General features: G+C 34.9%; 4 protein-coding genes across 9 annotated transcripts in view; 2 read left to right on the top strand and 2 right to left on the bottom strand.

The window, feature by feature from the left end:
• Nucleotides 1-6,089, bottom strand: part of herc2 (HECT and RLD domain containing E3 ubiquitin protein ligase 2) — a 97,513-nt gene extending 91,424 nt beyond the window's left edge. For all 3 annotated transcript variants that reach the window (XM_087257609.1, XM_087257610.1, XM_087257611.1), the window contains exons 1-4: nucleotides 6,006-6,089; nucleotides 4,034-4,143; nucleotides 1,186-1,279; nucleotides 953-1,090 (exon numbers count right to left, since the gene is read on the bottom strand). In XM_087257609.1, coding sequence (XP_087113735.1) covers nucleotides 953-1,090; nucleotides 1,186-1,279; nucleotides 4,034-4,105 — 304 coding nt within the window. In that variant the 5' untranslated portion in view covers nucleotides 4,106-4,143; nucleotides 6,006-6,089. The remainder of the gene's footprint in view (nucleotides 1-952; nucleotides 1,091-1,185; nucleotides 1,280-4,033; nucleotides 4,144-6,005) is intronic.
• Nucleotides 1-25,711, bottom strand: part of LOC147836428 (uncharacterized) — a 719,152-nt gene that overhangs the window by 301,836 nt on the left and 391,605 nt on the right. The gene's annotated exons all lie outside the window — the stretch shown is intronic.
• nipa1 (NIPA magnesium transporter 1) lies at nucleotides 9,156-13,148 on the top strand. Its single transcript, NM_001006062.1, is given in 5 exon segments — nucleotides 9,156-9,425; nucleotides 9,508-9,555; nucleotides 9,644-9,734; nucleotides 9,922-10,082; nucleotides 12,390-13,148. Coding segments are annotated over 5 exon segments (921 nt in total). The 5' UTR covers nucleotides 9,156-9,310; the 3' UTR covers nucleotides 12,896-13,148.
• Nucleotides 13,359-25,265, top strand: nipa2 (NIPA magnesium transporter 2). Of its 4 annotated transcripts, none has more exons than NM_213125.2 (6): nucleotides 13,359-13,436; nucleotides 15,331-15,558; nucleotides 17,493-17,549; nucleotides 17,653-17,743; nucleotides 21,545-21,705; nucleotides 24,236-25,265. In NM_213125.2, exons 2-6 carry the CDS (start codon nucleotides 15,420-15,422, stop codon nucleotides 24,889-24,891), a joined length of 1,104 nt encoding a protein of 367 aa, NP_998290.1. In that variant the 5' UTR covers nucleotides 13,359-13,436; nucleotides 15,331-15,419; the 3' UTR covers nucleotides 24,892-25,265. The 4 variants fall into 4 exon arrangements, with proteins under 4 accessions (NP_998290.1, NP_001257465.1, XP_087111477.1 ...); NM_001270536.1 differs by lacking the exon at nucleotides 13,359-13,436 and adding an exon at nucleotides 14,429-14,567; XM_087255351.1 differs by lacking the exon at nucleotides 13,359-13,436 and adding an exon at nucleotides 14,437-14,674 and having other exon boundaries at nucleotides 24,236-25,259.

Genomic DNA, 25,711 nt, shown 5'->3' with positions numbered 1-25,711 from the left:
GAATATATATGAAAGACGTCATGTAACGCGTTGAGTTTGAAAATAATACAGGATAGCTCGCCTATCTCGTGTTTCAGCAGAAAAAAAAATAAAAAATCGATCAAAGCTCACAGGCCGCATCTTGCAGTTTATTCTTCTGTCAACAGCATCACTGTGTATCACAGAAGATAACTTAATCCGAGCATCACAGAACAATAAAAATAAACATCGTTCCCGCACACATGCGGTTCTTGTGTTACACGCGTCTACAGACAGTTCACACACACATACACACACACAATGGCGATCTCGCTTAAAGGAGCCGCACCCCTTATTCACTCGTTACAGACATTTGTCAGATTTTATTTTAGAGAGCAGACATGACGTTGACGGACTGTTTACACAGCAAAAAAGCACATGCTTGTATAGGGGCGTGACGTGGAGCTGATCCACGAATTACAGCACATTATGTGAGATGACCAATCAGAGTCACTTGAGGGCAGGTACTAGGAAAGAGGTACTAGGAAATATGACACTCGTTTTCATGTTAGCTAAGTAGCTGTATATAATCAAAGTAAGATATATAAAAAAAATAAGGCAATTTTCTTCAAGTTAAACATGAGCACACGTTGCTTTGCATCTTATAAACACAACCAAATCTTAAAATTACAATCTGGACCACCCCCTGGACCTTTAATAGGTCTCATGATTGGTTTTCCCAGCAAAATGGACAGCAACAAACACTATTTAAGCTTGTTTAACAGCATAAAACTGGATGAACTGAAAAACAAGATCCCACAATGCATTTCAGAAAGGATTTTTAGACTTTTTTTTTTGCCATGTGGGAAATCCTATGCAGACAGACCCTGTGACGTATGTGTGGGATGACCTTGCAGGATGACAGGATGCAGTAATCAGCATGCTGAGTTCAGCACTTTTCATTTGAAGCGTGTCATTAAGCTTCACCACCCACCTGGCTGCCTCCCCCAGTCCCACATTTCAATGATGGAGTGATGGAAAGATGAAGCCGCCGTTGCTGCTGCCTCCTCCTCTTCCTTCTTTTCTTTATCATTGGTGTCATCTTTCTTTTGGGTGCAATCAGCACAGTCCTCTGCAAAATAAAAAAATGAAATGTAGTAAAGCAGAACATCAAGAAAAGAAGCACTACATCAAAAGGATGCATTAGGCGACCAGTTTTTTTTTTACCTGGATGGGCAGACTCTTCTCTGTCAAAGACGATCTCTTCATCCTTCACCATCTCGTTCCACATCTCGCTCAGTCCTTCATGAGAGAAGGCGCGCTGTAATGAAGACAACATTTAACTACAAATACTGCATGTTATTTAAGTGCATAAAAAAGTTGCCAACAAAGGTTGTGCAAAATTAAACAAATCACATACTGTGTACACAACACACACAAACAATTATTCAAAATGTAACCCTTGTGTTGTTCACCTTTACTACCATTTCATTATGTTTGTGGCTGTTTTTGCCCAGTTGTCTTCTATTACAACATAATAATATAATAGTTATATATAAAATGGAGTTCTATGGGGTATAACAAAAAATTAGTGTGCATGCATAAATACACTTACTTTTTTCTGAAATTTGAGGGGCTTATTTTGATTTTCTCAGACGTAAATTGCACAAAGGTCTCCCTTTTTTTCTCTCTCTCTCACACACACACACACACACACACACACACACACACACACACACACACACACACACACACACACACACACACACACGCGCACACAAAATACTCCATATAAAGTCAGAAACTAAGCTTTGTTTTGCACTGCAACTGTTGATCAAGAGAAAAAATTACAAATTGTACCTCTTCTCAGGAGAAAACCACCAACAACCAAAAATACATAGTTAGTGTCATGGCTTTGCAACTAATAACAAAAAAAGTTTTTATAAATGGAAGTCACAGCTTTTTTTTTTTTTTTGGAGACAAAAACAGCCACTAACATAATGATAGGGTAGTAAATTTGCCCAAAACATATTCTGGATTTTTTTTTTTTTTTCAAAGCATTTTCCCAAAATATGTGTCAAAATAAGATTTGTCACCAAATGCAAAGGGAGACATTGGCTTTTACAGAGTTAGTTAAGCAAAGCCTACAGTGAATGAAGTTTGGGGACTACAAAATTCAAGTTAATATGCCATCCAAGTTAATGATGCCATAAACCTTTGAGGTTACAAGCAGAAACCCTGCATAGCAAAGGGGCGTGGCCAGGTGAGCTGTAATTTTATAGCAGAGACACTTGGTGATGGAGCCAACCCACGAATCACAGCACATTGTTAGTTAAAAATACACTCTGGACCACCCAGTTAAGGGTTAATGTAAACTCAAACTCATAACATAAATTTCGTTTTAAAATTATAACATAATTATAATAGGTATGTATATATATATATATATATATATATATATATATATATATATATATATATATATACATACATAGATTGGGAGGGGGGGGGGGTACATCAAACATGATAAACATCAGACTTCAACAGTAACAAGAAGCGAGAATTTCTCAACCTGTGCTGAGGCTAATAACAGTACATTGAGCAATACTCCAGACAAATGTCAGAGAGACCCAAACATACAGCAACTCATAAACATCAATTTGGGGTGCTGATTTCATAAGTCAGTACTTCACTACTACCAAGAATTACTGCTAAATTTATTGAATGTTTTGAAATAGAATCTGTTACTGTGTTACAATTATGAACAAGTATTCACAGCGCATTCATTTTAAAGATGTCAACTAATAATAACACACCACATTAACAAAATCATGTCATATCAACAATATAAGAGAAATGCCTGCTTCTTAAAGAAAATGTCACAGTTTCAAAGAACAAACTACTGAGGCAGGCAACAAAATTATGTAAAATACACATTATAAATGGAAAACCAGATTAATTTCAGAACTAGACAGACCAGAAAAAGCCAAATTGCTACATACAGTACATGTAAACATCAACTTAGCATTATTACTGCTACCATAAGAAGTAACATCATCATTTTAGGACATGTACTATGGCAGTAAGACATGGATACATTTTAAAATAATTATTTTATAATAATAATAATAATAATAATAATGATGTTATTAAATTTTTTTTTATAAAATCACATCATTAAAATGTTAGGTAAAACCTAACAATGAACAACATTGTTTTAATTAGCTAACATGAACAAAGATTAATAAGTGATGTAATAAATGTGATGTTCATCGTTTCTTTTTGTCAGTTACTTTATTAACTAATGAAACCATATTGTAAATGTTATCCAATTTTATTCTGAATCAAATTTTCATGCAGCTCTGTTAATAATATTTGGGATGTTAGAAAGAAGAACAAATCAATTGAAGTCACTGAACCACATGATAAGCAATTATCAACATGGTAAGTTAACTTTCAAAACTGACAAGCTAACACATTTTAATTCAAGCTTTTAATAACTTGTCTACCAAATTAAATAGCACATTTAAAAAAAAAATAGACCCAAACAGCTTCTGGCAGCCCCAAAATAAACAGGCCGCATAAGAAGTCTCGTTGTTCACAAACAACAGGAGGTCAGAAAATGAGCATAAAGAAAAATCTGTTCACTTTAAGAGCTCTGACAGCAAGGCACATTGACTGAAATGCTGTTACCCAACTGCTGAGGGAACACAATATAAGCTTTTCAACAGCTGATGACCTCAAGCGATACTTTTAATATGCTACAGACTAGAAGAAATTATCTGTCTACTGCCATTCAGCATCTGTACTCACCAAGAGACACGATATAAAAGATTTTCAGTATCAACAAACAAGTCCTGCTTTGGCTGAGCCTTAGAAACCACATTGCTCATCTTACTAAACACAGTAGAAGTGTTAATGTTGACCAACAGTGCACCCAAGTAGCTTTCGAATAAGTACTTCTATAAATGCCTGCACCCCTAAAAAACATCAACACTCTATATTTAGCATCAAGACTGCAATATCCTAGAGGATGATATTTGTGCCGATGACAAAATCCTTTTCCCAAATTTACCTGCAAGTCGATCTTCAGCCATTTATCATGGAAGCGCAGCTGGGCATTCAGGGAAAATGATGGAGAAGGCATCCTTCCCTCGGCTCTCCTGGCTGCAGACGCAGCCTTCCCTAAAGATGCACGTTCACAAATCAAACAAGTTAACACCATGAAGCTTTGGCCAGCAATACAAATCACGTCATGCTATCTATATCTCATTAAATCAACTATCCTCCCCCGAAGTTAACATTGATTCTTTTCATATGGATTTTCCCAAAGGCTCAGTTGTACTGTGCGAAGTTGATGATGCAATCTGGAGGGTTATCAATTAATTCTGCATTTGTTTAATATTTGTTTTTAGGAAACATATTCAACGCTAGGCATGGGACGATAACTGGTTGCAAAGTTTACCGGGGTTTGGAAAAATCAAGCTTTTAAAATTTTCTGTTATATCATTCCTATGGTACAAGTAGGCTAACGTTTTTTTTTGTTTTTTTTTTTAATTATGCTGTAAAATAAATCTGTGCTTTAGAAACTAATAATGATAGCAGAAGTCATTCATTTATTTTAATTATTTAGCCCGACATCTTTACTGTTCCAAAATACTATAACCGTTTCCTAAAATGAAATATATATATATATATATATATTGTGCTAAATGGGGGGAAGGGGGTGGGGGTTTACGCAGATATTTTAAAAAAAAACTTATTTTAGAGCAGTTATCACAATATCGTGATATTTTTCCAAGGTTATTATACCGTCAGAAACGTATACCGACCATTCAACACCATATTTAAAGAGTCAGAAATTGCAGCAAGAAATTTTAAAGGATCCACGTTTAAAAAAGGGTCTTTCAAATCGATCAGAGAACTTTTTGAGATATTAAGCATTGTCTTTTACATTAATGGAATAGCGACTTTTATTTATTGATATTCTTCACCTCCATTGAGCTGTTAAATATTTAGATTGAATCCTTAAGTGGATGAGCAGGACTTAAAAAAAATTAAAATAAATAAAAATATAAATAAAAATTGCTTGGACCTGAAAATTCTAAGAAGTAAATAAAACAATTATCGAAATATAAGCTGACAAGCAATTTAGGTCATTTCTGTCATTTTTATGACCTGCACTTGACATATCTACACTCAAAAAAAAAAAGAAAAAAAAAGTTTGCCATTCAAACTACTTATTCAAAATAAGCTGAAACAACAATGCATACGTTTTTTGAGGGACAACTGAATTATTATATGATCAGTACACTTAAATTTGTAAAAAAAAATGATTAAATTAACTTAATTAGTTTCTGTTGGGAAAACCTGAAAAAATTGTGCAACAGCATTTTTTTGTAATCACCATTTATTTTCAATGCACAAAATATGCTTCCAGATTTCTCCTGTTGTCTTCCATAACGTCATACGGCTTTAGAATAATATAAGGATCAATGAATATTGCCATATTTTTCATTTTTGGGTGAGCTGTAATGTCTAATAGACCTTGAAATGATCACATGTGTCTTCCACCCTTTATCACACTGCATAAACACCAGACAAATGTGCAATGTTTAGCATACAAGCTGTTAAAAAAATGTAGCAAACATCATTAAAAAGGAGTAACGCTGTAACTGTCTTAAAGCATACCTGCTGGAGCAGGAGAGCATCTCTAAAAAATAATTTATTAAAACAACCTGGGTGTTGGCTTGGTCACATTCTCCTATCTTAACAACCTGGGTCTGTGAAGCCAGTAAACGTTTACTGTAAAACATATGCTTTTAATTAATCAACAGATGTTGCTATAATGCTGCAGGTTGCTATCTGTGATCGGTGTTGTTGATGGAACTCAGGCTGTCAGCCGTTAGCAGCTAAAAGACAGGACGTTCCCCAAAGCTGACAGCGCTTTGACCTGCTAATCTTGAGCACACAACAGCATTGAACTACCGTTACTTAGCCTTCTTTTTATGTCCTAGAAGTCATTACAAAAACAACGCATCTTTTACCTGTTCGGTTGTCTTATTGAATCTTTGCTTCTTCGGTCCTACCACCAGCTTTACTGCACTTTAATGTCGGCCATGTCGTGTTTTGATTGACACCCACGGCAGCCAAACAAATGTGGAAGAATCGGATGACGTTCTTCGAGCGGAGGGCGGGACGCCGCAAGAGCCAATCACAGATAGGGATGGACACACATGGAGCACGACGTTCGTTCACTTGTAAAGAGAATTTATCAAATGATGTACATTTCGTCTTGCCGCATAAACTATGATGTACAAAGAACATTTTCCCCTTTAGACTTAGCTATATGGGAGTTAACATATTATATAGATAGACTAACATTTATATAAACGTATATGGCAAACTACATATGTAGTTTGTCCATAGTTTTAATTCCTTTTTGAATCCACGAGGTCACTTTAAATGTTTTATATGTACAGTGGTGGAAAGAGTAACGTTAGCCTACTGAAAAATCACACTCAAGTAAAAAGTATCATTAATTGTCCAAAGATGTAGTGCAAGTAGAGTAAAAGTATCTGTTGTAAATATTACTTAAAAGTATTACCAAATAGTAGCCCTTTAAAGATACCCAAGGGTAGTGAGTCATGGGTATTACACTGTAAAAACTAAAGTTGATGCGTTTACATGCAGTTTTTTTCAGGGATGTGTAAACATAACATTCTGTAGTGCATTCAGTGATCTTCCTATAGAATTTTTGTTCTGAAAAATGTAAACAATTACAAAGGTCTTAATGTAATTCCTGTTTTACATTTTTATTTTCCATAGCTTCTGAGAATCCAAAAAGGTCCACATATTACTGAATAATGTTATGATAGCTGTTTTAATGTTAACATATGATTGAATTGCCTCTTGTTACGGTTATGAAATAGTATGATAAGAAGCAGGAAATGTTCATGGGCCAATGACATCACCACATCGAAATGGTTTATATTCGTTCGTTCGTTCTTTCCAGTTTTGTTCATTCACTCCTTCATTCATTTGTTTCTTTCTTCGTTCCTCTCTTTATTCATTCACTCATTTATTTGTTCCTTCATTCTTTTGTTTCTTCCTTCATTTGGTTCTTTGTTCATTTATTCATTCGTTCATTCCTCCCTTCGTTCCATAGTTTGTTCAGTCTTTCCTTGAATCTTTCCTTCATTCATTTGGTCCTTCAAACCTTCAATAGTTCAGTCCTTCCTTCATTAGTTCAGTCCTTCCTTCAATAGTTCAGTCTTTCCTTCTTTCTTTGGCCCTTCCTTCCATTTCTTGTTAGTCCCTTCCTTCATTCAGCCCTTTCTTCCATTCTTCATTTGTTTCATTTAGTGTTTGGCAATTTCAGCCATCATACATTCGACATTTGTCTCTTTCTCATCAGTGACATGCATTTTTAATGCTTCCAAAGGGTTTGCTGCATTTATGAAGCACCCATGATGTCTTGAGGTTGTTCAGCATGATGCGATTTACTTTCTATGTGCCATTTCATTGAACAGGAATCGCGGGACTGATTTTTTTAGCCGATCAACACAGACAAGAAAGACACGAAGTTGTCATGTTGAAGAAAACTAGTAGAGTAAAAGTAACGATACTAAAATGAACTCAAGAGAAAGTAAAAGTACACATTTTTAAAAAATACTTAGCAAATTAAGTAATTTGCACAGTAATTGGAGTATTTGTAAATTGTTACTTTATACCACTGCATATTTAAGACATCTTTAGCTAATACGAGAATGTAAAACTAACGTTAAATGTGTTAAATAATTAGTTTAATGATGTGAATGTCTTTAACATCCCTATTTTAATAAATTTCGGTTATTTTCAATTAGAATTGTAAAATATATATTCTAATTAAATTATTATTTTATTGATTACAATTAATTAATTGAATTAAATGTTATTATTTAAAATGCTTTTGTTCTGATTTACAGAATTTATACGTGTTTTACATTTGTCTTTATTATTGCATAAATTACTTTCTTGAGTTAAAAAATAAATAAAAATAAGACAAGATAGTAATCCTAATAATCAGTAAAATATCTCTGAATTTCTCTGAAAAACAAGAGTCATAAAAAACTATATTTATTTTTTTAAAATTGGATTTGTTTGTTTTGATTTTTTATTTTGGAAAATGTGTATTAACAAAATAAACATCATAATGTCTTTCAAAGAATATTATGTATTTATTATAATTTTTTATCATTGATTATTCAGGGGAGAACAGAATTATACATAAAACAGTATACAAGGGAATTAACAACAACAAATTATCGTATGTTGAAAAAAAAAATCAGCAGTTGAGATGTCTTAAGAGCTTTGGGACTACTCTGTATAAAAGTCAGGGAATCCTAAATAAAAAAATGTTTGGATCAATGAAAAATAGTTTACAATTTGGTAAAGTCAGCATACATTTTATTTTGTGGATGTAATCCTGCGAGATAAAATAATAATTTTTTGTCATTTTGCCCATTTCCAATAATCCAGAATTGCAATCCACAAATAAAATCATTTTATCAGTTTTATTAATATATGTATAATACACTTCAAAAAGTAATTAGAAAACTTGGGACCGAAACCGTTTCGTGTTACTACAATTGAAAAATAAATGAAGAATTGTTTCCGGCTACATATTACAAAACTAAATAAATAATTGCATTGATAATATCTATGTAATATTTTAAAATTTGTTTCTATTACTTTATTAGAAATTAAGTATTTTTTAATATCTGGCCAGATTTTTTGGGTGAAAAAATAATTGAGGGAATGCTTGTTTCCATTTAAACATTGCTTTTGGAAGAACACTTTTATCTGCAGTTAGGATTTTCCAACCTGAACTAACAACCTGAATGAGTCACCACCACTCACTTTTACTGCATCTTTTTCCCATACAATAAAAGAGTGAAAGGTGGATAAGTCTCATCGTTCTCTCTTTTTATTACAACGCCACCTGCCGTTAACAGCCTGAAGCTCCACTTGCTAACATCATGTTGTTGTACTAAATAACGAAGGTTAAGAAACTCATAAAGGAAATGAACGTATTTAATAATTAAATACATAAACTATTTTTTATTTGTGTCAAAATGCGCATAACTTCATCTATTAGTATTTATTAACATGATATGCCCCACTTTGACCAGTAGAGGTCATTCGTGTGGCAAAGAACTGTTTAGAATGAACTTCCGGGATGTAGTGTACGATAACTGTGATTTTCTACATGTCTAAACGAATACCAAAGTCCACAAACCTATGAGGTCTTCATCGACAACAATAAAATCAAAGAGTGATCTAAAGACCGTTCATAAACTCGCACATATTTATGGACGAGACCCCTTTCCCAGTCGTTGGTGTTGTGATTGCTGTAGTGTCCAGTTTTATCAATGGATCCACGTTTGTGCTCCAGAAAAAGGGGATACTGCGAGCCCGCAAATCAGGTATTTCACATCACTGTTCAGCCCCAAAGCAAAGTTAACCTTTATTATCACATTATTAAATTGACCACATATGTTATAACAGGTGGGACTTACCTGGCTGACTGTGTGTGGTGGTGTGGGACACTTGCAAGTGAGTAGTTCTCTAATATTATAATTAAGTTACTTTAATTATTGCCATTGTGGTATTATTGAAAGTATGAATCTATTTGTTTTCATAGTGATTGTGGGACAAATAGGGAATTTTTTGGCCTACAATGTTGCCCCAGCAGTTGTGGTCACACCTCTTGGTGCCCTTGGAGTCTTGTTTGGGTAATTTTCTTTATTGTATTGTCTAAATTGTTGTTGTCGTTTACTAAGTGGAATTCATTCAATACGGTTGTCTGGGCTTTCTCTAAATAACGGCAACGGCATAATTGTACATTTTGATCACATTTACTGTAAGCTCCTCTAACTGTGAGGTGATTCATGTGATTTTTGTCTTCTCATCGTTAATTAGTGCCGTTCTGGCATCCTGGCTCCTTCAGGAACATCTCGATCTCATAGGGAAACTTGGCTGCATTTTGTGCTGTTGCGGTGCAGTTGTGCTCATCATTCACTCACCCAAGTCTGAAAATGTCACATCAAGAGCAGAACTAGAGGAGCGACTGATGGACCCAGGTATGGAAAAACATCACTGATGGAGTCATGTTTCATATATTCTCAATGGTGGCCCAGTGGTTAAAGACATAGTCCACTCAAAATTCTGTCATCATCACTTACTCTCATGTAATTCTAAACATGCATGGTCAATTGCTTCAGTCTCATACAGCCAAATCTCAAATGTACTTCATAACTTTAGTGCTGTGTATAGGGCTGCACGGTTAATCGAAAAAAGATCACGATCTGATTCGACCCCCCTCGCGATTTTAATCCAGCATTTCTTTGATTTAGCCAATTATATTTGCAAGTTTTGGAGAAGATAATGATGAAAGAGTCATATTGTACTTATAAGGTATAATTCACCCCCAAACTTATTTTCTGTCTAAATGTAATGATGTATTTTCGGCTGCAAAATCACTCTTGACCTGACACTGTTTGTTTACTTTAGTGTTGTGCATGAAAATAAATGTTTAACAGTGTCGGTATAACTACTCTAGCCTATAAATAGTTGAATATATTGCATGAGGTAATCTGATAATAATGTTTCATTTTACCAGTGAACAAAATGGTCTAATAATGTTGTCATTGACAGATTGCAAGCATATTTCTCAAAAGCAATAATTCAGCTTTAGAATTATGAATAGTAGCATTCTGATGCCATCTTATTACAGTGCATTAACAACTAGGACAAATTTAAAGTCTACTCAAGTCCTCCATTCAAAAGTATACAAAATTTTGTGTTTTTAACCAACAGTAGACCTACACCTAGGCATATATATTGTTGTTTTACAGTACGTTTTAGAAATAATAATAATAATAATCTATGCATATTAACCTTTATTTTACATCTACAGAATTGTGAGAAAATCGTGATCTTGATTTTAAGCAAAAAAAAAAAAAAGGCGATTCTCATTTTAGCCAGAATCGTGCAGCCCTAATAGTGTATTTCAAGATGATCTTCTCCAGAACTCTGTAGTAACAAGTGATTATTCTAGTTACTGTTACCATTTACATTACGTTTTTTCACCCACAAAACTGCTGCTCAATAAATATTTTCTCTTTTCTGACCATTCTGTGTGAAGACGGTTGTATTTGAAAATCGCATTGCAGCAATTTCTGAAAATAATTAAATGAACACCAACAAATTTTATGTATTTATTTTGCCCTTATAGTTCACTGATAAGTTTTGAACAGTAAATATGCTCACATTACAAGTGAGAGATTTTTGAATGAAGGGTGCGTTACTTGAATTTAAAGTCATTGAAGGAAAAACACTGTATACTATCTATGATTGTTAATTGAACATCAACATTGATCAACTGAAATTAAAACACAGATTGCCTAAAACCAACAGTCACTTTTTTTCTTATGAAAAAAAAGAGAAAATAAATAACTTGCACTTTTGGAAACAAAATAAATACTTTTCAATGTTTCTCATATTAAAAGTGGAACATAAACAGTATCTCTTCTAAATAAAATTACTCTTGCATATCCTGTAAAAAATATTTTGAACAGTGCATTTCTTGCATCTTCTGTAAGCAAATTTTAAATAAAAAAAAGTTATTTTAATGTAATGGAAAGTATGCCATCTCGGGGCATCTTAGGTGCAGCTTTGTCAATCATCAATCTAGTGTAATGTAACACAAGGGAAGTAATTGAAAAAATTGACCTAGAAAAATGAGATTGATTATTGGTTCTGAATGTAAATAAGTGTAAGTGACTTTAAATTAGTTTTCTTTAATTCAAAGTCACTTACAGTACATCACCTTTCTTTCTCATTCTGACGCTCTTTTCTTCAGCAGACCATCTAGAACATGTTTACATGCCTAAGCGCATTGAGCTGCTGTCATGTGACTGGCTGATGTTTGTGTTAGGAGCTGTTAAAAATGGCCAGTGATTGTATAGTCTTTAAAATGATTGTATTTTATGTTCTGCAGAAGAAGAAAGCCATACAAATTTAGAACAACATGTGGATGAGAAAATGAGCACTAATTATAGTTTTTGCTACACTGTCCCTTTAAGAATGACTGGTAATACAAGACTAAGATTAATTGCAAAGTTATGGAAATCATTTAGTATCGTATTTTCGTGCAAATAATTTAACAGCTGTTTTTTTCCTGCAAATAATGTCAAGTAATTTACTTTGAACAAGAGCATCTGCAACTTGCTATACCTGATGAACAAAAGATGACATTTAAAGGTCCATTTGTTTTCTCTGAAATCTATTAGTCCCGCTTCATCGTCATTACAATAATTGATGTGTCGAGGGGCATATGATTAACTCTGTCTCATAATTTGTCCCATTCTGTGTTTTTGACATTTTAGTGTTTCAGGTGTACATCTCACTGGTGGTCATATTATTGATCATACTGATCGGCTGGCTGTCTCCAGCTCACGGAAAGTCCAACATTATGGTTTATGTGGGCATCTGTTCTCTCCTTGGGAGTTTCACTGTTCCCAGCAGTAAAGGTTTAGGATTGGCTGCTCAAGAGGCCTTCAGTCAAACACCTTCGAGTGACGGCAGAGCATTTTTCCTCTTCCTGGGGTTGCTGGGAGTTTTAGTAGTCAGTATTCTAATCCAGTTCACCTTTATCAACAAAGCCTTGGAGAACTTCAGCTCTAACATGTTTGAGGCCATTTACTATGTGACTTTTACCTCCTGTGTCATCCTGGCCTCAGCTGTTCTTTTCAGGGAATGGACAGCACTTGGCATTGTGGACTGTTTGGGTATTTTGTGTGGTTTCGTTACAGTATCAGTGGGTGTTGCCTTATTGCGCATTTCTCAAGAAGCTAAACTTACTTGGAGCCAAACCAAAGATAAAGAGAACTAACTAATTTTGTGTAAATATTTTTAACAGTAACTGGAAGTGGACTTGATGTGTTAACAGTAACTTCTGTAGATCCTTATGAGGGATATTTTCATCAGTTGATCATACCTTTTGTTTTTTTTAAAATGGGATTGATATTGATTATAAGGCATTAAATGTAACTCACTAATGGATAATTTATTTTTAAGATATATTTTCTTTCATAAATATGCTTTTATTTATTTTTAATCATGATTAAATGAAATTTTAAAACTCAGATTTGTGTTATCTCTATACTTTTATTATATATATTTGTTTATTTTTAACAAACAAAACATAAATATGTTATCCTTATCCTATAAATAAACACTTACAATGTTTGTCCTGGAAAATTGTGACCGTTTTGGTCAGTCTACCATTAATTATTCAATGTAATTGTAAGCATGGCATGACGGACAGCAGGGGCTGATTTCCTTACCTTTGTACACAGCAATTGGCTTCCTAGTCGATGGACTCCATCCTGATCCCGTACCACAGGAGAGGGAAAATAATTCCATTCCCATTTGTGAGTTATTTTTATGAATTCCACCATGGAGTACTCATTGCATATATAGTTGATCTATTTGTTTTCTTTTTATCATTTTCTTTTAAAACATTTTATCAGCTGTGGTTGTTTGCCGAATGAAACCCGGACCCGATTTAGATAGGGTGCGTGCGTACGTGTTCAAGATGCCGCCTCCGTAAATTTGATCAATGTTAACTCACGTATGTTTATAGTTTACATTGTACATTGTTTTATTGATCTGTGGGAAATACGATAGTTTTATTGCCATAAAAGATTCTTTGAGTTACTGCACCCGACTCAACATTTGTAACTACTGAACGTAACTCGAAGTACGTAGCTAGTTCAACAACTAACGTTACTCATATACTTTAAACACCAATAAAGGAGAGGGGGATTTGACATATTCTTAGCTAAAACAAGTTTTTATTTTCCAATGATGACAAAGTATTACTTTATATTTGGCTACAACGGGTGAATGGAAGACTTTTAGACAGGACGTAAGGTGACAGACCAATCAAAAGAGAGGTTCGGTTCTGCGCATGCGCACACTGATCATATTTTACTGTACCGCTGCAGATCCGACTCAGTGCATTTAAATCGGCTCTTTTGAACAATTCATTTCGAAGCAAACCCAAAGTCATTATTTCACATGATTATTTGCGAGATCCTAAAACCCTGTCAGTAAATGCATTTAGTCTGAACAGTCATGTAGAACCTAAATAGAATTTGCTTTAACACAAATATCATATTTTCCCAGACTTAATTCCAAAGGACTTAAGAGAATAAATGTGCACTTTTTTATTATGTTAATGACTCATATTTTGTTAATAATTACCTTTACATTAGCTTTTCTGTTTGTGATCACTGGTAACTAAAATAAAAGATTCAGTTTGATCCATGGGTGAAGTGTTCGGATTGTTTTTTAACCGGTTCAATTTATTCGTTGAAAAGATCCGACTCACAAGAACGATTCTCTCGCGAATCGGAACATCGCTATGGTGTAGGAGGATCTGAACAGGCTCGCGTCAACATCGCGTCTGAATTCATGGTGGCGAGAAAAATGTGAAAGTCAAATCCTTGAAATCTCAGTGACCGGACAGAATGTCGAGCTGATTGCTGGAATACAGCTAGGTACTCTCAATGACTTCGTGACTTCCGTAAACCACGCGTGTGTTTTTGCTTTGAATTACGATGCTAATTGGCTAGGCTATCCGGCTGGGTTTGGCTGTATGAATAAGGTAATTGTCATGCTGTCATGTCAAGAAGATCTCGCCTAATGTCGCGACAACGAAATGCTCACCCTTAAGATAGAGAGCTGCTTTACAATTGAGAAAAATAAGACATGGGATGTTGTACGAGTCAGTGTTCATCCTAAATTATACTGTAAAGTTTGCTGGATCAGCTGTATGCTCATGTCTCGCGCCTTAAAGCGATAGTTTACCCAAAATTACAATCCTGTCATTATTTACTCACACTTATGTTAAGACATTACTTTCCCTTTTTCTGTGGACAGTACTTAATATACTTGTAACAATCTCAGTTAGGAAAACTGAAGGGTAACGACGGGAAGAAAATGAATCTTTATCTCTGGGATGAATGATCAATACTGATAATGTTTCTTTCATGTCAACATGTGTAGAAGGACTTCGAGCCGGCGTGGTTTATAGCGTCATTTATTGCCCTGCTTATGTCATCATGCAAGGCAGCTATTGTTCATCCTGTCGTGTCTTCATTCCTCGTCTGAACGGTGTGTGTATGTGTTGTCATGAATGTAACCTCTGGTCTTATGAGCTGCAATGTGTGTGGTGTTGCCTCTAAAAATGGTAGGATTCAGATTTACATTTACTCACAGCTTGAAACTTTTTACATAATTGTGACATTTATTTCTCCACAGGTTTTGCAGTTGGCCAGGACTGTTCCTCTGGACTGAATCTTTTGTGCGTGTATGTCAATGTGACCAGAGGAAACTTAACCAACGGCACTATGGGTCAAGACAGAGGAAAATACGATTTTTATATAGGCCTGGCTTTGGCCATAAGCTCCAGTATATTTATTGGGGGTAGCTTCATCTTAAAGAAGAAAGGACTCCTTCGTCTGGCCAGAAAGGGCTCTATGCGGGCAGGTTTGTTTCTTTGTGTAATCCTTCAATCTCATAGTGTCGGTAACACATATGCAACTTTGTCAGAGAGGTTTAACTGGTATAGGTGGGATGTTTTGTTGGCACATACCTGTTCGGTAGATGTCATTGTTTAAACTTAAGGGTGCAGCACAGTTCAGATCACTTCCCACAATTTATATTAATCATTAACTCCGTTTCCATGTCATTGACTCTAACATACTCTGACATTTAACCCTGTATGAACTCGTGTCGACTGTTTTATTGTTGTAAGGGTAACTATAATTGAACGCTTTTCACTTCTATTAAGTCTCAAAGGTGTTTGTTGTTTATTCTAGTTCTGTATTTTGTAAGGGATTAGGATCATTTAGTTGACAATATCATGAGTGCAACTGTTTTAATCAACTGATGTATTTAAGTACCTCAGCCAGGTTCATTAAAAATAAAAATTAAGGTGTTTAAAACTTAATTATACCTTTTTTAAATCAAACAAACAACAAATGTTATAGTAGGCTTTCAGATAGACGTTGATAAAAGACATCATGAAATACATTTAGCATTGCAATGATTATGTGCACTGATGTTTTGTTTTCAAAAAAAATTAAACCAGCAGTTACGCGTTTGGAAAAATTAAGTTCTACTTCTTTCATTAAATACATTTTACTTAATATTAAAGTGCCATGTACTGTAGTGTAGATAATGTACTATATTAATACAGGGTGTCCACAGGGTCTTAAAATCAGAAAATGTCAAATCTATTTATAACTGATATTATAGTCTGTTGAGCATACATTTAGTTTATTACATTTTTGAAGTTTTTTTAGTTTTTTATTTCTTTTTTTTTTTTTTTGAAGTTATGTAAAAAAAATACAGTATATACAACTGGGGTCTTCTTGTTTTGGCACATTTAAAATATGTGGCTAAGAAATAAATTTGAATGAATTTTTTGATTGGGCAAGTAAAATTATAATAATATATTATTATTTTTTTGCGGGTTGCCCTATATGTGTCTGAAATTTCATTCTTGATGGTCTTAAATATGACTTGGTGAAACCTGCAGAAACCCTGTATTAGGTCAGTGCAGATTTAAAAAACTTGAATTTGGATTGGATGTATAACTTTTTCTTTTTACTTTCACAAATGTTCAAAAGTTAGTTTTTTTTGAGCAAAACTTATTTAATTCTCTAGCGATGCATTATGTTGATTACTGGTGACTGACAATCTTTAATGTTTTTTTCATTAAACAATAAAAAATATGAAGTTTCCACCAAAAATATTAAGCATTAAAGCACTATTGTAACTACTAATAATTCAGCTTTACCATCACAGTAATAAGTTGCATTTTTAATTATAATTTTCTTCAGTTGTCAAAAATATAATGCAATATTTCAGTTTTTAGCATTCTAAAAATAAACAAGCTTGATGAACGTGAGACATCAAAGTAATTAAAAAATATCCTACCAACTGCAAACTTACTATTCACTGAAAAAAAAAAAAAAAGTCCTTCATGTTCTCCCAACATAAACCAATTAGGTTAACTTAATTTTTGTGGTTTGAACATAAAACAATTAAGTTGTCCCCCAAAAACTCAAGAATTGTGTTTATTCGGCTCATTTTAAATTAGTTTGAACAAACTGCAAACGTCATTTTTAAAAATCTGTAGTTAAGAGAATATTGATCCTCTATTTAGCAAAATACAAATTTCTGTGTTGGTAAACTGTGACGTTAATTTTTCTTTCCGTAGCAGTTTAGTTATTTGTATTTTAACAGTTAAAATCATTTCTGAGGAATTGTAGTTTTTGTATAATCAAATAGTAATGAGTTTTTGCAGCAGATTTTGGTGAAATATAATGTATTTCCAGCAGGGTATGCCCATGTTTGAAATGCAATGCAACTGTATTGTGAAGTAATGTTAAAATGTTAATCAACTTGCTTTTCAGGGCAAGGAGGTCATGCATACTTAAAAGAATGGCTTTGGTGGGCCGGCCTGTTGTCAAGTAGGTGACACAGATTAAACTACTGCTGATGTGCACTATATATTTATCATGTTTTGTGGCTGAGCTCGTTAGAAGTAACTTGCTTTTATGTGCGCTTTGACAGTGGGGGCCGGTGAAGCTGCCAATTTTGCTGCATATGCCTTCGCTCCCGCCACCCTCGTCACTCCCCTCGGCGCTCTCAGCGTGCTAGTCAGGTTTGTAAACTTTTGCTGCATTTTTCTGATTATTGAAAACCTGTTGGATTTTAGTGGTCCAGAAAGCGGAAAGAATAGCAGAAATGCAACTTTGCTTGAGACTGTGGACATTGCTGTCTCTCACTGAGTGCTATAGTGTGATTCATGTTGGAGGTTTAGCAGTTCCGTGTGGTTTCCTTTTTGTATATTGAAAGGAAGTACAAGCATCAGCTTCACAAAGTGCTACATATTTTGAATATTTAATGTCAAAGTCTTAAAGGTGTTAAGTTCTCAAAAGGACAAATCGAGCTAAAACACAAGACTTAAGACGCCTGTTTCAGTACAAAGCAAACAATCAAAATGAGCATTATTAAACTTTTTGTTTTTTTCTATATCATTTGGCATAAAAATTATCTTTAAAATAACAGTGTTCCAAATTTTCTAAAAAAAATAATAACCTTTTACATTAGAACATGGTTACTTTTAGTGTGATTTTAAACTTAAAATGTCATTTGAGATTTGTTTTATGAAGATATCATTTTTAGGTATGTGCATCTTAAAACATTTTGTAGTTTTGAAAATCCTTATACAGTAAATTGGACATTTGTTGTGAACAATAAGCTACCTTCAAAAAAATAAATAAAATAAAATCGAGAGCCCCTAAAATAGATGTTAAATATGCAATCTCTAAATTATCTCCTTAATAATTTCATATATATATACTCGCTGGTCACTTACATGAACCTTACTATTAGTGAGATGGATCCACTATTGAGTTCAGAGCTACTTTAATGAGATATTTAACCCAAATAAATAGTTTACTCACTGTTGTTTCAAACCTGTTTGTCTTTGTCTTTCTTCTGTTAAACACAACAGAAGATATTTTGAAGGAAGTTGAAAACTATTAACTTCCTTCTATTTTCAGCTGTCTTCAAAATATTGTCTTTTGATTTCATTCTCCTTCGGCTTAGTCCCTTGTCCATCAGGGATCGCCATAGCGGAATAACCCGCCAACTATTCCAGCATATGTTTTATGCAGCTGCCCATGCACAACCCAGAAATGGGAAACACCTATACATTCACACATGCACTCATAAACTAGGGCCAATTGTGTTTACCCAATTCACTTATTGCACATGTCTTTGGACTGTGGGGGAAACCGTAGCACCCAAAGCAAACCCACACGAACACGAGGAGAACATGCAAACTCCACACAGAAATGCCAACTGACCCTGCCGGGACTCAAACCAGTGACCTTCTTGGTGTGAGGCAACAGTGCTAACCACTGAGCCACCGTGCTGCTGTCTTTTGTGTTCAGCGGAAGAAAGAAACTCGTGGACCACTTGAGGGAGAGTAATTAGTGAGTCAGTTCTCACTTTTGGGTGAACTATCCCTTTAATGCTGTGTGGCTTAGATTCAAGATACTGTAAAAACATTCCTTACAGATTTTGGATTATGTTGAAATGATTGCTTCTCATAGTTTCTTCCGAATCGTAGGCTACACATCCAGGATGCAAATCTCCCATTACACCTCCAATCTAAAGGTGCTCTATTTGATTGAGGTCTGGTGCTTTTGCAGGTCATTTGAGTACAGTGAATGTATTGTAACGTGCAGTAAACCACTCTGAGATCATTTAACTTTTGTATAATTCTGCTAGAAGTAGGTAAGTCAAGGTTGGTACACTAATCATAAAAAAATGAACTCAGCCTGCAACAATACAGAGATAGGCTGTGGATTTTAGTTTGGTACTAAAGTGCTCTAAATATGCACAGGGTGTCTGTGGGGTCATAAAAAGTATTAAAAGTTGATAAATCAATGTAGAGAAATGTAAGGCCCTTAAAAAGTCTTAAATGCTATTTTGCAGGGCATTACATTTTACATCATTTTTGATAATGCAATGTATGGTTGTATGATAAAGTTAGCCTGAATTAAATCTGCAAATATCAGGATGCTGTATAGTTTATGAAATCAATCAAATCCTGCTAGATTTGACATCATGCTGCTTTGTTTACTGCAGTAATCAAGGCAACACCATTACTTCTGCAGTTTTATAGGAGCCAACCTGCTAAATTAACTAGATTTAATATATTTTTATTTAGTATATGAATATTGTTTTAGTTTTAGATTAATTTCTTACAATAATATACATTAAATATACTTTAAGTTTTATAGAATTTTGCCAGTGTTTCCTGTTGAAAAGTGGTTATAAGGTCTTAAAATGTATGGAAAGAATCTTAAAAGGTCTTTAATTTCACTCTCTGATTCCTGTATATTCCTGTATAGCTTTAACCACTTATAAAAAGTCATTCTCTTCTGACCTCTACAGCAAAGCATTTTTTACCCACAGAACTGCTACTCACTGAATATTTGTTTTCTTTTCAAATCATTCTTTGTAAACCCAAGAGATTAGCGTGAAAACCCCAGTAGATCAGGTCATCTGACACCAACAACCATGATTACATGATTCAAAATCACTTTTTTTGCTCAGTTTAAATTTTAGAAGGTCATTCTGAACATGTCTAAATTCCTAAATGCATTGAGTTGCCATGTAGTAGATATTTGTGTTCATTCAGTATGCACTGATATGGAACTTTTTGTAACATAACCGGTAACTATATAGATTTGGAAGCCAATAGTCGATAAATATGCATTTTTCTAAATTTTCTGCACGATTGAAAAAACAAAGGGCAAACAGATAAAGCGAACAACTGTTATTATTTCACCTTAACTTCAGAATAGCTTAAACTCATATCTGAACTTTTTAAAATAACTATTCAATTCTAGGGCCAACTTTGTTTTATTTAAATAAAAGTTATTCCCAAAATAAAACATAAATAAATCAACTAAACCATTGTACAACAAACAAAATTGAAATAGTGTCCAGTAAATCACTAGTAAAATGATAAAAAAAAGTGTCAGGGAGTAAGCATGTGAAGTAAAACAGCCAAAGGAAATAATACAATATTCATTGGTTTAAAAATATCCAACTGATTGTGATGTCTGACCTAGAACTAGGGCTGCACAATATTAGAAAAAAAACTGACAGTGCGATATTTTGTTTTTCTGCACCATACATTGTGATATGAATGTAATTACATAAAAGATTACTTAAATAAGTCTACCTGTAAACAATTCATACATCTGCATAAAACATAATAAAAAATTGCAAGCTTAATCAAATAACATTGTGTTGTCTTCATTGTATAAATAATTAAATATAAATTAATCATTGTTAAATTGAATTTCTTGGTTTAAATTCGCTTGATATTTTTGTTACAGTTCTATTCACTCTATTAGGGCTCAAATTTGTGATGGCTTCACAAATCACGTTCTGAAACGTGGTTCCAGGTCATTACAATCACAACACAAGGTTGCAGATCCTGCAATGTGACTATTACAGTTGCTCACATTGCGATAGCGATGCCAAAACAATATATTGTGCAGCCCTACCTATAACAATAATATTAAAAATAGCATTTATCGGCTGATATCAACTCGGCAATATGCGTTATCTATTTCATGCATCCCTGGTTGTTAATGAGTGGCTGAACTAGTGTTCCTAATAGTGGCCAGTGAGTGTGTGTTCATAATAGTGAGTATTACTATTTTTGGAATTATCCCTATTAAGTACGTATGGATGTTCTAGATATTCAACTATTATATATACACCTTTGTCTGCTGATCTGTGAATATCTGAAAAGTGTCTGTAATAAGTCATGAAGTAAGTTCAAAAGTTGTTCAAACATAAATGAAAATTTAGATGACTTGAGGGTGAGTAAATATGATGATTAATCTGAATTAAAGTGTGGCTGTTTTTGCAGTGCGGTACTGTCTTCGTACTTCCTGACAGAGAGGTTAAACCTGCATGGGAAGCTGGGCTGTCTGCTCAGTATCCTGGGCTCAACTACCATGGTGATCCACGCACCTCAGGAGGAGGAGATCGACAGTCTCAAGGACATGGCCAAAAAACTGGTTGATCCAGGTAAACTATGACATGTGGAAACAATGAAGGATCTCCTGGAATGCAACTTTCTTCTTTTTGTTGTTTTTTGTTTTTTATGCAACTCAGCAGCGCAAATAGAAACACGTAATGGAGAAGTTGAGTTGTTGTGCATTCGATAAAATATAAAATAGGCTAATGGAAATGTGCTTGCAGTTAATAAGACAGTGAATAAGGTGAAAAAGAAAGAAGTCTTTAATGCTCACCAGGGCTGCATTTATTAAATCAAATAAAGTAATAGTATTACTTTCATTATCAGAATTAAAATCATATTTTTTTTCAGTGTTCATTTAGATTTTTTGATCAAGAAATATTTCTTTGGCTTACTAATAATGTTTTACAATTATTTGATGAGTAAACTGCTAAAAAAAGTAAAGTCTTTAAACTTGTCACATTTTCTGTGAGTAATACATACAACTAGAACAAAATTATTTCCTACTGACTTCTTTTGGAAAATACTTTTTTTTTTTTTTTTTTTAATTGAGACAGTGCTGCAGTCATCCATGTCTGACTAAGGCGGCGTTATCATTGTATTTTAAAGGCATTGGGTTTGCAGTCCTTAAAGGTTTCAACAAAACATCTAAATCACAAACAACCCCCGGTATGAGCTTAAGCAAAGATTACAGTGGCAGAAAGTTCAAGCAGCACTTGCTCACGACAACTAGTCACATGTAAACATTCTTACACGTTTTAACTCTCAGCAGGAAGATCAGAGACTGGCAAAACCACCTCACTGGAAACTAAATTGAATCTAAACTGTACCATCCTCTTTACTTAAAGGATTAGTTCACCCCAAAAACATATTTTTTTAATAATTACTCACCCTCATGTAATTTTAACCCACCTGAGATCTTCACTTATCCTCAAAAAACAAATTAAGATATTATAGATGAAATCTGGGAGCTCTCCCATCCATAGAAAGCAATGGTTCTGACTCATTCAAAGTGAAGAGACCGATATCCTCTAAATATGCTTTCAGTGGTTCGATCAGAGCTATGAGAAAACTTTTGTGCACAAAAATTCCTTAATTCAACAGTTTCTTCTCTTCAGTGTCAATATAGGGTGCGTGTTCATGTGTGGCACTGTGTCATTTGCTCATGTATTTCCTTGGAAAACCCCTGTAATTTGTTTCAAACGGTGGAAGTCACACACGAGCATCCGGGGTACGCACAAAGACTAATAAAATTAGTAGAATAAAGCACTGAGAAGCATCTTTTGAATATGATTGCGATTTTGTTTTATGTGCTCACAAAAATATTATTTAAGGCTGATAATATTCCAGCTTGATTGAACCACTGAAGAAGACAAAGAACAGTTTTGATAGTTTTCTATTACCGTTTCTGGACTATTGAATGAATCCGGACCTAGAGCTATCTATGGAGGATGAGGGAGTTCTCAGACTTTATCTAAAATGTCTTCAATTAAATTTGATGATGAGTAAACGTCTTAGAAGTTTGGAACAACATGAGGATAATTACTTTAAGTATGTGTCTATACTCACAGCAAAGTGTGTAGCAACATAAAACAAGCTCTTCCATCGAAGACAATGATAATTTAAATCAAAAGCCCGCACTGTCATTACCCTGACCATTTTTTTTAACCACCATCTCGGATCCCTCTTGAACAGGAGTGCCCCACCTCAGTCATAGAGGGCTGGTGTCAAGCATAGTTTAGCTTCAGCTTCCTTCAACACACTTATCTGGAAGACAACCCCCCCCCCCCCCCCTCCTCTGATTTTTTTTTCCAGCCTTAGCGGCAGGCCTTTATTTTACACAGATCTACCAACTAACTACCTGTGGTGTTCTTTCAAGAACAAATCTCGTGACTGCAGTATTAGAAGATGAGATCGCATTTATGTTAAAGCCTACGAGCATGCGGATCTCTTTGCTTGTGTGCCGATTTCCTCTGCTCTAGCACAAAACTTTTTCCACACCCCCTCAAATTAAATGAAGTGTGATTTATGTAGTTTATGTAACGAGTACGTCTCCAACATTTATTTTTTGCTAGGAATATTTATGAATGTCTCCAATAGGCCTACAGAGCGGGATTAATGCGTCCTAAAGTGAAGTTAAATGGCTATACATCGTGTTTGCTGGCCTCACGCATCATGCACCTGTCTGTCAGTCAGCATGTCACCTTAAAGGGTTAAACAACGCACAGCACTACTACGGTTACAGAAAAGTTTGCGCTGTTATAATTCACTTACCCTTTAATAAGTTTTGGTGCGATTATCACCCGCTTTTAAAAAAATTAAATGTTTTAAATAAAAAGCTGTAATGTATCTGTGGCGGGATGAATTTTGGCGTGCCGCCTCGCCATGGAAGAATGAATGTAGTGGAAACCATGGATGTTTTATCAGCATAACTTAAACATTCTTAAATGTATAATCCCACACCTCACATTTTTGAACCGTTGCATACAGAAATACTTGTGTTGCTAAAATAAATGTTACTTCAGGGATTCTTCTGTTATGTTAAAAATAACTAATCAAATTTCTTACCTTCTCTTCCAGGCTTTGTGGTGTTTGCGACAGCTGTCATCATCATAGCTCTCATATTCATCTTCGTATTGGGTCCTCGCCACGGCCAGACCAACATCCTGGTCTACATCACCATCTGCTCTGTGATTGGGGCCCTGTCCGTCTCCTGCGTCAAAGGATTGGGCATCGCGATTAAAGAGGCCATCGCTGGGAAGCCAGTGTTGCGAAACCCACTGGCCTGGCTGCTGCTTCTGAGCCTAATAGCTTGTGTTAGCACGCAGATCAACTACCTGAACAAAGCGCTGGACATCTTTAACACGTCTCTAGTGACGCCCATTTACTACGTGTTCTTCACCACCTCGGTGCTCTCCTGCTCTGCCATATTGTTCAAAGAATGGGAGCACATGGGCGTCGATGACATCATTGGCACCTTGAGTGGCTTTGTTACAATTATCGTGGGCATTTTCCTTCTGCATGCCTTTAAGGACGTTAGCATTAGCTTGGCGACTCTGGCTGTGTCCATCAGGAAGGACGAGAGGAATGGCCCTGTATCCAACGGCATGGCGGCTCACAACCACTCCAATTACGAGCTGCTACGTAATGAAGTCACAGAGGACTTTGAGGACCGAGAGCCCGGGTTGCCTTTCGACAGCGTTTCCAGAAGAAACGGCACCATGACGGTCTCTTAGGTTCAAGGAGGAACCCAGAGAAAATGTTTCAGCTGCTCTGTGGACATTTAGTGTTTTTATTTTCCTTTTAAGATATGAAATAAAACCTAAGACAATCAACTCTAAAAGCAAAAAAGAAAAGAAAGAAAAAACAGATGGACCAATCGATTGTACTAAAGGTTTTGTTTTTTGTTTGTTTTGTTTCAGATTAGACTACATGGTATGCTTCATCTCATTCCTCATGTAGCACTGTAAATATACAACTGTACGTTTTTAAGAGACTTTTGTTATATTTTATGTACAGATATCTGTATTTACATGCACTGAGTTTCTTTCTACGAAATCGTAGTTGCTTTGAATTTGTAATAAAGTCATAAAAGGGTACTGACCTTGAGAAGACCTTGTCAGTTCATCAACAGTGAAATAGGGTATATGCCGAGCTAGTGCTGTTCCCATGCTGATACACTTCCGGTTACCTGTTATTGTAAACTTTTTCCCATTTTACACGGTTCCTTATACAGCATCGATGTTGTGATGTCATTAAAATACACTCAGTTAAATAAACTTTAGCATTTATTTAGTTGTTCGAGCGTAAAACGAGACAAAAAGCTGTTTACTCGCACGCGCCCGTCAGAATCAGAAGGCTAACGCAGAAATAAATGCTCATATTATAAAGATATGGCGGGGAACATGTAATTTAATGCAGTGCTTCTTGTACAATCTGAGACCCAATTTATAACGGATATCATTTAGCTAGTGGAGATCGCTGATTTTTTAAAGAAAACAGACCTTAAACGCGACGGATTTTGCATTGGCATTCAATTCGCCGGAAGCGCATAAC

This window comes from Danio rerio, chromosome 6, assembly GCF_052040795.2.
Source record: "Danio rerio strain M-AB ecotype USA chromosome 6, GRCz13ab, whole genome shotgun sequence".
Lineage (NCBI taxonomy): Eukaryota > Metazoa > Chordata > Actinopteri > Cypriniformes > Danionidae > Danio > Danio rerio.
Note: the sequence above shows the minus strand (reverse complement) of the source record. Positions and strands in the feature narration are given on the sequence as shown.